Consider the following 11,969-nt stretch of genomic DNA (forward strand, 5'->3'; position numbering starts at 1 on the left):
CTGCAAGCTGGGACTGGGAGACCAGACAGGCTGAACCAACAAGGGGGCTCAGGTCTCACGGTGCTGGAGAACGTGAGGACACTTAGTTTTCTTCTCCTGAGGCCAGGGCAGTGCAGAGGTGTAGTGCAAAAGTGTTCCGAGGCATTGGGTTTCCTTAACCGGAGACACTCACTGTAGAAGGGGCCTGCACAAAGAGGCTGCAGGCAGCGTCGGCGAGTTCACTGTGGGCAAACCCAGGGTGGGCTTTGTCTCTGGAGGGTCAGGGGACCACGTTGGCACAATTGGCCCACTTCATATCGGGCTACGGGGCGCGGTGTGGAGGGGCTTTCCGGTGCAAGGTTTGCGGTGGTCTGGAGTTCTCACAGTTCTTTTGGGGTGCATGCAGGGAAGTAGCTCCGCTACTCCACAGAAGTTGCTGGCTCTTTGTTGAAGGCAGGCAGTCCTTCCAGGCCTTTGGAGACCCAGCAGATGCGGGAGAAGACGATTTGATGCAAGTTTGTTGGGAACAGCAGACAGGCCGGCAGGGATGGCACCAAGTCAGTTGCTTTCCACAGTCCTTGCTTCTCACGGATCTTCGGTGTCCTTCTTAGGTTGGCAGGAATCTGAAGTCCTGGTATCAGGCGGTGCCTAAATGCTCAAATTAGGGGTGTTAAGGAGAGTGAGTGGTAGTAGCCATTGGGCTACCTACCCCTGGGGTCACCGCACCCCCTAGATGACCACTTTCTTTGGAGAGGGGGCATCACCCTGTCCCAGAGTTCTCAATTCAACCACACACAAGATAGTGGGCCTTCTAATTTTGTGTTCCCTTCAGTCTGGTCACCCTAAAGGTGTGTACAGCCTGGCAGTGCAACACCTCCTGCTGGTCTTATTTTCCCACCTGCCCTGGTGCCAGATGGCCCAGGGCAGGGGGTGGCATCTCCTGTCTGAGGAGGCCTTGGGTCACATACCAGAGGCAGCAGGGACTTTTGCTAATTTACCATCCTTCCTGGGGAAGGCAGTGATAACACCTCTCCCCAGAGCAGGAATCGTTCTGTCCTACGAGAGCAGGGCTCTCACCTTCTAAGGTGTCAGAAACTTGTCTAAGGTCGCAGACTAGACCAGTCAGCCAGCACACTAGAGGACTGGTAGGTTTCAGGGGGTACTTATAAGGTGTCCTTTGAGTGCATGTATTAATAAATCCATCACTGAAATAAGTGTGGATGTATTAACAGAAGTTGTTTGAAACTAATCTCCACAGGTTTCAGTGAAGCCATTGTGTAGTTGTGGAGACTCTTTCAGACCAGTGTCCAGTACATGCCATCCAGTACATGGCGTCCCTGCTCACTTGCAATATCTAGTAATAGAACTAGACATCACATGAGCATATCCGCTCATACAGATATATCCTCTCATAAAATCGAATGGACCCTGCCTTGCGGCTCAAAAGCCTGATGTAGGTGTGACTTACATAAATTAGATGCAGTGACTCTGGCAAGACACACAGGAGTGGCTCGTGTCATTCTGACACATGGTTTGCACCATGTCACCCAGCCTGCAATGGCAATCTGTGTGGTATTTGTATGTGGGTCCCTTAGGGTGGCTTAAGATATGCTGCAGCCCTTTCGGACCCTCTTTATCAACAATGCCCTAGATAACTGAGGTGTATTTGCTAGGGACTTAAAGGGGTGCTAAAGTCCTTAACCAATTGTAGCACAATTACACAACACCTTGTTTTGGGGGAAGGAGCACTGGCACTGAGGTCTGGCTTGAAGGCCGAAGTGCACTGAGAGAGTCAAAAATCAGCATCCAGTACCTCGAAACGGGCCGAAAAGTGAGGGATAACTTCAAAAAAAGCCCATGCAGTCAGCCGTTCTGGATTCTCTTCACTGGCTCCCCATGGTCAAGGACAAGTACAAATAATACCGCAACATATAAAGTACAGTTTAAAAGCCAAGGGAGTAGGCCCACAGTTGGTTAAAAGCCAGATATAGCTGCAAATGCATGCTCTGTGGGAGGCAAAGAAATGGGATATTCAGACCAAGCACTCGCCGAGCTGGCTCACAGCCTGAAATTATCTGCTGCTAGATAGATATAATTGCCATCAAGTTTACACTGAAATCCTGGAAGAGTGTTTGCAAGAGACCACGTGCCTGATCTAGAAAACAATACCTGGAATAAAATCTGACATCGACAGTCTGCCTTAAATGCATAAGGACGAGATTATTATGGTTCACCCAATTTATGCAGCCCTAGGAGCAGCAGAGCACAAAACTTCAAAAGTGCACATTTTGTGGAAAGGAGTAATAATTTTGCCTCACATGGTTTGTCTGTCTCCTACTTAAGGAATATGTGTTATTATCTTAGGCCATTTTGTATTAGTAAGTTCATACTGTAAAATAGGCTTTAGAACACTGTTGAACATTCTAAAACCTCAACTAACAGCAGTGCGTTCATACGGAAAAAAGGACTATGGCCTAGATGTAGGTAATAGCAATTTACCGAATGGTAAATACCGAATTTTACAGATTCGGTATTCACTATTCGGTAATTGCTATGTAGGTAAAATAATCGGTAAAAATACCGAATCTGTATGATTCGGTAATTACCGATTCTGTAATTACAGAATCGGTATTTGCCATTGATTCCTATGGGCCTTGAAGCCCATAGGTATCAATGGCAAATACCGATTCTGTAATTACAGAATCGGTAAAATTACCGATTTTGCAAGGGTGACAGGGTGTCACTTTGACACCCTGTTGCACCCCTGTTTCTGGCTTGTGTGCCATTTGACACACAGACATGCCCTTAGGGCATGTCTGTGTGCCACATGGCACAGGTGTACATGCACAGATGTGCATGTACACTGGAATTCGTTATTTACCATGGAATAGTATTCCATGGTAAATAACGATTCGGTAAGGGCATGTGGCACTGATTACAGTGCCACCTACATCTTGATTAACAGAATCGGTAAATTTACCGATTCGGTATTTTACCGATTCTGTATATTTACCGAATCGGTAAATATACCGATTCTGTAAATAAAATGCCGCCTACATCGCAAAAGCCAAACACCGGTCGGAAACGGCCGAAATCGGCCGTTTCCGACCGGTATTAAGGCTCCTACATCTGGCCCTATATATTTTCCTGGTTATGACAGCCCCTTGCAGCCATTAAATCAAGGGCTTATTCATGGCTGTGGCCTGAATGCAGGCTTTGCCGTGCCTGCTCCCATCAGGCTTGTAGTGCTAACCTACTATGGGCCCGATGTAGGTAAATCCCATTTACCGAATTTGAAATACAGAATTTTACCGATTCGGTATTTCAAAATCGGTAAATGGGATGTAGGTCCCAACATCTGGAATCGTTACCGATTCCTTACAAATTCGGTATTTACCGATTCGGTAAATACTGAATCGGTATTTGCTATTGAATCCTATGGGCCTTTGAAGCCCATAGGATTAAAGTCAAATACCGAATCGGTATTTACCGAATCGGTAAATACAGAATTTGGCAAGGGTGCAGGGGGTGTCACTTTGACACCCTCTAGCACCCCCAAAACGGGCATGTGTGCAATGTGGCACACAGACATGCCCTAAGGGCACGTCTGTCTGTCACATGGCACGTGTACATGCACAGATGTGCATGTACACAGGAATCGGTATTTTACCATGGATTTATATTCCTTGGTAAAATACCGATTCTGTAAGCCATGTGCTGATGGAACATTGGCTACCTTCATTGCATTTTCGGTAAATTTACCGATTCGGTAATGATAACGATTCGGTAAAATTACTGAAAATGTGCCCCTACATCTCGATAGCCCTTTACCGATCGGAAACGGCCGAAAATCGGTATTTTCGGCCGATTCCGATCGGTAAAGGGCTACCTACATCGGGCCCTATGTGACTAATCAAAGGCCACTTTGGTTACAAACCACACTCTATACCTTTGGTCTGCATTATAAATGTAACATTGAGTAACAAGTCTTCAACACATCTCCTGCCCCCAGAATAACCAATCCATATTACTTCAGACATCAATAATACAAGATGGTGGAAAAGGTATGAAATTCCTCATCTTAAAGTGTGTGCTACAGGTGCACTTATGCCTGGGATAGGAGTGCATTATTTCCAACAGTCAAAGACGATCAACATTTCTGGAAAACTTCTGGTTTGGCTACACTTAACATTGCAATAGTTCTACTGTAACAAAACGGTATCACCCAACGAAATTGTTAGCTTACTTTGTTTCACTCGAGGAGAAAATCCTTCTAAAGCGTTCAAGGTTATGCTCAATATTGTCTTTCTTTCTGCGTTCAATGTTCTATCCCCAACTACTGAATGGTAAGAGGCGAGCACTGCAAGTGACAACCGCCTGCACCCTTACGACTGAATGTGGAGTGGAAATACCACTGATTTGGACCAGTGCGTATTAGAAGAAAGGACACAAACTTATTTACCAATATTAAGGAATGCAGATACGGTTACGTTAGTTTCTCGTAAACATACCACAATCCCTAGATCTCTGAGAAATAATTTGACAGTCAAAAAGCATCAGTACCAAAAGATGCAGAGCAAAGGAGATAAAAACACCAAAACAAATAAATAATAATGCCACTCCAAATCCATCTTGAGTGGGGATGCTATTAATATGCATGTTAGCATTTGGGGAAGTTTACAGCAGTTCACTCATCACTCAGTGTCACGGCAACTCAGGCACTATATAAAACTGCGCATTTTGCAACTTCCTGACCATCCAGGTATAATTTCAATCAAGATTCACCTCCTTAGATGTACCTGGGCTAAATCTATCAGAAATATTCTTGGCCAGTCCCTTTGAGTTTGTATTTATGAGCAATGACCACTGGCACTGTCTCAACTGTTTACATTTTCAATAGGATTGGGATTTCCTAGAATTCTAACCTCCCTTGTCTGTCTAGTAGTTGCTACCCTCAGCCAAGAAAGACACAAATGTTTCATAATGCGACTCGCAGTCTATCTGAGCCTCCGCTAGAGTTCATTAATTAAGGTACCTACTTCTTCCTCGACAACAGGTGTACGTTAACTAGCAACAATGTAATCAATTAAATTTGCTTTATCTGCACATACTGTCTGACCTATAGGAGTTAGACAGAATTCCTTACAACTCAATTTTCACTGCTATCATTCTCACTTTGAGTAACATGTTTGCAGCCAAGCTTCTTCTCGATTACCAGGCAGGAATATTTCCGATCGATCCATAAGAGCAATTTTCTCACCGTTATATTTTAAAGGGGGGGGGGGTCAAATTTCTCCAGCGGATGCCCTGTTAAAGACATCTGTGTCCTATTATCCTCAAATATACCATTATATCAGAGTTCTAAAGATACCAATGCATGTACATACGTCTTTGTATTTCTAAAGTGCTAACCTTGCTGGCTAGCAACAGTGTGCAGAGAGCACCCCCCAATGGGGATACTCAAGGACAGTATTAGGGAGGAGGTAGAGCTAATATAAAGTGTGAGATGTGAGCCTATCTGGGATTGTTCCTTGAAGAGTTGAGTTTTCAGTTTCGTCCTGAATTGTATGAGGAAGTGGTGCTGTTATGATATCGGAGGGGATGTTTTTCGAGACCCCGGGGGCATAAATTGAGAAGACTTGTTCTCTCGTTCCTCCGGTGTTCAGCCTTTAATCTAAAGAGGTCAGAGATCTTCCTCTGGCGAAAACCTCAAATTTCCTTTCATAACCATATGCTCTACTACCTTTTATACAGCTTACCCAACATTGAATTACCTATTATCACTTAATTTACATGTTCAGCAACTTAATTAGTGCTCCCAAAATTCGGATAAAGTGGCCCCATGAATTGGGCGATTTGGCAAAGAGGTGTGCTTGTCTCATCTATACTGGAAACTCAAGCGCCCTACTCACAGTACCAGGGACATTCGAGCAACCTGCTACTCACCTCGACATAAATCCATGTGCAGACCAATCAATGGACGACTCGTGGTGGCCAGAGTCCCTTGGAAAAGCACTGATCCCCACAGACCACGCACGGAACCTGGGCGTCATTCTGGACTCCTCACTCTCGATGACCAGACAAGTCAACACCGTTTCATCATCCTGCTTCAACATTCTTCGCATGCTCAAAAAAACATTTCGCTGGATCCCCACCGAAACTAGAAAAACGGTCACCCACGCACTGGTGACAAGCCGCCTGGACTACGGAAACACCCTATATGCCGGTACCACCGCAAAACTTCAGAAAAAACTCCAACGCATCCAGAACGCATCAGCCAGACTCATACTAGACATCCCGCGTAAAGACCACATTTCTGGTCACCTGAAAAACCTCCACTGGCTCCCCGTCAATAAGAGGATAACATTCCGCCTTCTAACCCACGCACACAAAGCACTTTACAAACTTGGACCTGAATGCCTCAACACACAACTTTCCTTCTACACCCCCTCCCGCCAGCTACGCTCCTCCCACCAAGCCCTTGCTGCTGTACCTCGCATCAACAAAACCACCATGGGAGGAAGATCCTTCTCCTACCTGGCGGCAAAAACCTGGAACTCACTTCCCATTCACCGTCGCCTCACTCAGAACCACCTAGCATTCAGAAAGCAACTTAAAACCTGGATATTCGACAAGTAATTCCCCACCCTTCTCCAAGCGCCTTGAGACCCTCTGGGTATGTAGAGCGCTATATAAATTAACTGAATTGAATTGAATATCTCAAAAATAAGCACCAGAACACCCCATTCTCACTGACGCTTTGGAAATCAGTTTGATCAGTGCATGAAATGTTTCTCTTGAACAGACATTACACATGCCAGAAGTAGACGCAGTCCCACTATACTGTTCTGTACTTTCCCACCACTTTATAATGTCATGAGATGGGAGAGGTCCACTAGAACAAAGCGCCACAATAGCTTGGCATCAAGTCGTTCTCTAAACTAATTTAATTATGGCTACTTCTTTTAGTTCCCATATAGAAAGAAAACATTATTGCATGTTTCTGCCCACCATAAAATACTTAAAGGACCAGAACAGTGTCACTGCAACTACATTTAATTCTGTTCATGTGCCAATTGACTCACTTTCTGAATACATTACAAGGCTATTCTATTTCGGTGAAGACTCAGTTTCTCAATTCGTCTTTTTTTTTTCAGATCACTTCAGAGTTGGTATTAGTTATCATTCATAGCAAGATCTTTAAAAAAAATGGCACTTGGACCTTAAATGTAAACTCGGCAATCAGAACTGAAATTATAGTTATGAAATCTACACGGACAAAAGACTGTCATAAAGATAGCATTTAGAGTTTTATTTACTTTTTTTTTTTTTTTAACTTTTTTTTTATTGATGTTGACAGGATGACAGAAAAAAAAACAAGAGAGCAAAAATCAGCAAACATTCGTAAGACAATCGTAAGTTGTTTACAGAAAGGAAACTAGCGAAATTAAATAATTAAAAAAAAAAAAAAAACAGATTAGTTATGGTGTGTGGTCATCTTAATTAAAGTTGCAGTTACATTTTTAATACATGAGAGTTTCACATTTCAACAGTATGAAAACAAATTCCTGATTTTAATCTATGAAGCTACCCCAGATTCTATCGAATTTTTTTAAAGATCGTGCTCCCCTGAGATTAGCTAGAGCCAGTTCCATAGCATGTACCTCTGTTACCAATGTCCACCATTTCCAAACCGTCGGAGTATCTAGATCTATCCAAGCCCTAGCTAAAGTTAATTTAGCACATGAAAACAAAATAGTCGTTAAAGGAGATAATGGAGATGTAGATAAATTAAAATCTATCAGAACCGAAGCGGCCGTGATGGTGGGCAGTGGGATATTTTTTATTCTTAAAACCCTCAGTATATCATCCCAAAAGCTCTTACGTTTGGGGCATGAGTACAAGATATGAACTAGATTAGCTGCTACAGCCAAACATTTGGGACATTTGGTACGGCTACTAAACGTAGGGTTCGGAGACCATCTAGCGATCCTTTCAGGTGTGTAGTAGAGCATACAAGTCGTTCGATATTGTTGGAGCCTAAGGCTAGATGAGCGTACCAGTTTATTAATGTTAGTAAGAGAATTCTCTATCTGCTTGGGCGTAACATTTAGATTTAAATGTATGCTCCATTTCAAAGCCAGTTTGTCATTATCATTTGTTTTGAATGTGTTGAATATTCGATAAGCTTCACTGATAGTGGATTTGTTCCTATTTGTATAAAGGCATGCCCATATATCTCATTCAGACAAAGTTAGTATCTTTTTTTTATTAATCAAATAATCGTGGATTTGCATATATTTAAATCTTGAAGTTTCAGGTAAATCATATATTTGTTAAAGCGTGTTAAAATCTAGAAACCCTTGCCCGCCATATAAGTCCATTAAAATATTAATCCCTGAAGAAGCCCAGCTGTTGATGGTGGAATCTGTAAATATAGCCGGGAGACCTGGGTTGCCCCACAATGGTAATTTTGAGTGGAAAAAAGTTGTTTTACAGAATTTTAATATGTTTTCCCATATTTTAATGATATCTCTAGCAGTCTTAAATCTTACCCTTTTGTAATAATTTGGGTCGTTGATTCTGAACAAAAAGGATAATGAGTCTTGTTTTAACATAAAATAATGAAAAAAAAGTGTACTACCCCCATGCAGTAAAGAGCGTATGCGTGTAATAAATGAAGACCAAAAATATAGTTTGAAGTCTGGGGCATTCAACCCTCCCTTATTTATATTGTTTTTCAGCATTTTTAGTGACCTTCTGATTTTTTTGTAACCCCAAATAAAGCTACTAAAAATCCCATCTAAGTGTTGGAAGAATTTATTATTTAATGCCAGTGGAATCGATCGGAATAAATAAACATATTTAGGGAGTATTTTCATTTTTATAAGGTTTATCCTGCTAATCATATTCAGAGGCAGTTTGTTCCATTTTTTCAATATGAGAGTAGTCTTTTTAGTCAGGTCATTATAGTTTAGAGTTTTATTTACAAGTAATTGCAATACTCACTAATCGATTAATGCAATATAGGCTACAGCTTTTTCTATTTGATACATAAGCCTAACACTGTTAAAATAAAAAAATAAGCAAAAGTTTAGCAACTTACTAAAATAATGCTATTTTTTTTAGTGAAGAGCAGCCTGCACAACTGGGGGTTTTAATCAAGTAAACAGGCACCCAGAACTTCCCCTTCTACTATCACTACTAACAGCGGCAAACAACAGACAAACCAAAGAAACCACCACAGCAGCGGTCTTGCTTATTTTAAACAACACTTTCTTCTGCAACAAGGTATCATGGGCAGATAGAAAAAAATGCAGCACACTATTCATGAAATGGCAAAAATAAAGATAATTAGCAGTTCAAATGCGATGATAACAAGTGGATAGTAAAATAGTGATCCTGTTGAGATCTTACGTTTATGTGTTCATACATCACTGAGGATCATTGGTCGAGATTTCTTAGCACTACAGGTACCATGCAGGATGTGATTCTAAATTCACCTTCAACAATTTACAGTGGATTCCCAGATTACAAGCCCCGTATCCCACCGCCGAAAAATGATTAGAATAGAGAACGGAAGTACACCAGTCGGGAACATGTATGTTCCATAGAAAGTTTGCAAACCCGTCTTGTAGCTTCCAGGCACTAAGAATAACCTGAATTTTAATGGCCCAACCCAACAAGACTGGTATTGACCCTAGATGAGAAAGTTGCCTCTTTCAGTTACAGAACTATGACCTAGAGGTTGCTTTCATTTATCTGCAGCAGGTACATCATCGGATAAGCTCTTCAGCTGTCTAGATCAAATGCACTTAGTTACCTTAAATCATTCATATTATTAAAATGCCATCAGATAGAAAGTAAAAATAAGCAAACATGTTTCATTAAAAACTCTTTTGGAGTTTCTAGCAGGAAGAGGCGTAAAAAGAAAACAATAACTGCCGATGTTAGTCAACAGACACTGAAGATCCAATTCAGGATCAGCACGCCACACACAGTTACAGCAATTAATAGCATTTGAGGTTGCAATGCTTACCATTTTGATGGCAACTTCCAAGCCAGTATTAATTGACTTGGCTCTATATACGCAGGCGAAGGAGCCCTTGCCGAGTAGATTCAGTACCTTGAAATCCTTAAAAACAAAGAAATGGTGATGGGTCATTTTTTAAGCGCAGGTACAACAGCATTATGATATAAATACTATACAAGTTTCATGGTGTACAACGAGAAGCCCTGCTACTGGAAGCAAGATGTGTGCTGGGTGAGGGCAAAGCTACAAGTGGGGCTCTTAAGGCTGCACGTAGAGTCCTAATACAGCACTGGAGGTTCCCGGCTAGGAGTATATGGTGTGCAAGAAATCACAGGCTGTGGTGTGGGTATGAAAGGGGCAACTGCACCTCTATGCTGTTCTCGGAGGATAGCCTGACAGGGTTCCCCCCAGCCCCGCAATCGTGGCTGGGGTGCTGCAGAAAGTACTCCAGCACTCGTTCCCTCATGATGTCGCCGACAGACTGCCGATGCCGCAACTCTGTGCATGGTAAACCCGATGAGCAGGGGGTCGGCTCCCGGTGCAATTCCCGCTCCAGCACCGGCGTCCCTAGTCTCCCAGCAACACAACAGCTCCTGTGGGGCGAGACACTCCAGCTGTCACCATCAGGGCGCCGGGAGCCCTGCCGCGCACCTTACCGCTTACAGCACAGACACACCCCCAAAACATTGCGGGCTGCACCGTTTGTGTCACAGAGGGCAGTTGTCAAAGGATGCAGCTGAGAACTTGAGAGAATGCAAGAACCTATGGTCCACAGACAGACACTGGGCAGTTTTTAACTAAAATTAATAATTTTAAATGACGACCCACACTAAGGCTCCAGTCAACGGTGCTAGGGGAACAACTAGGGTAACAAGAGCTGATAAGTTTGGGACTGTTCCATAGGAAATGAACCGCAGTCGTGGAATAACATTTCAGGTGACCGGGGACGTCATGTGTAGGGTGACCAGATGGATCAGTATCACCGGACACCGCGTTTCCATTCCTGAGCTTTGCTTTTATGTATCAGCGCATTCTGGGAGTTGTAGTCTTGATGCGCTTCAATTGAGCCATTGACCAAATCACCTGATCACAAAGACAGGTCACAGTCCAGGTACAGAAAAGTAGTGTCAAGCAACAAGGAGCGATCTAGTCACCCATGATGTTGTCCGAGTGTTCGGGGCAGTTTTTTTCTTGAACTTGTAGTAGGTTCTTGCGAACAAAATGTCCCGAGTGACATATGAGGGGAAGAGGAGCACAGCATTATGGGTTAGTGGGGTTTCAGGGTAGTGTTTGAGTCACAGCATCGTACCTCTCGCTTGTCTCCAATGGCGCTCCCCATCCTGACTCTTGGGGGCCGTGTCCCCCCGCGCGTCACTGTGGAGCGGTTTCCATGATACTTTCTTCTTCTCTCGACTTGGCCGGGCACCGGGGCGCATCGTTCCTTAGCTCACAGGCGGGCCCCGCGGCACTGGGCCGCAGGGCACCGCCTCTTCCTACCGGTTTGGCTACCGCGGGCCGAGTCCCGCCGCGGCACCATTTTCGAAAAATTCCGCCAGTTGAAAAAAATGCGACAGTCGCTTCCACAATGACGTCTCACACGGCAGCGCTCGATACGCATGCGCTGAACTACAGGATGACAAACAACAAACGAATGCCATGAAATACTGGAATAAAGAACAAAATATCAGAGAACCCATTGAACGCTTAATAACGAAGCCCGCTGCTCTAATTTAAATTCCTTCGAATGAAAATACTATGAACACAATGAAAGGGTCTTTTAAATAATAAAAGTATGCATTCATACAGCATTCGATCCACCTACTCGTCTCACGTAATCATTAGAAATGTTTAATCTTATGGTGGTTCTTTTTACTTAGTTTTCATTTTATATCAGCGTTTCACAAATCAATGAGCGAACAGAAATAGAATTCGAAAATGGCCGATCGGTTAGAACGTT

At 43.2% G+C, this 11,969-nt stretch overlaps 1 protein-coding gene across 2 annotated transcripts in view; it reads right to left on the bottom strand.

Moving 5' to 3' along the window:
* PLK4 (polo like kinase 4) overlaps positions 1 to 11,569 on the bottom strand; it is a 217,631-nt gene extending 206,062 nt beyond the window's left edge. Inside the window, exons 1-2 of one of the 2 annotated variants that reach the window (XM_086962183.1) lie at positions 11,322 to 11,569; positions 10,019 to 10,114 (exon numbers count right to left, since the gene is read on the bottom strand). In XM_086962183.1, the coding sequence (XP_086818309.1) occupies positions 10,019 to 10,114; positions 11,322 to 11,351 (126 nt within the window). In that variant the 5' untranslated portion in view covers positions 11,352 to 11,569. Of the gene's footprint in view, positions 1 to 10,018; positions 10,115 to 10,379; positions 10,540 to 11,321 lie in introns of those variants that run through there. The other variant, XM_086962182.1, reaches the window with a different exon arrangement.
* Between the last annotated feature and the right edge of the window lie 400 nt (positions 11,570 to 11,969).

Source organism: Lissotriton vulgaris, chromosome 3_1 (genome assembly GCF_964263255.1).
Source record: "Lissotriton vulgaris chromosome 3_1, aLisVul1.2, whole genome shotgun sequence".
Classification (NCBI taxonomy): Eukaryota; Metazoa; Chordata; class Amphibia; order Caudata; family Salamandridae; genus Lissotriton; species Lissotriton vulgaris.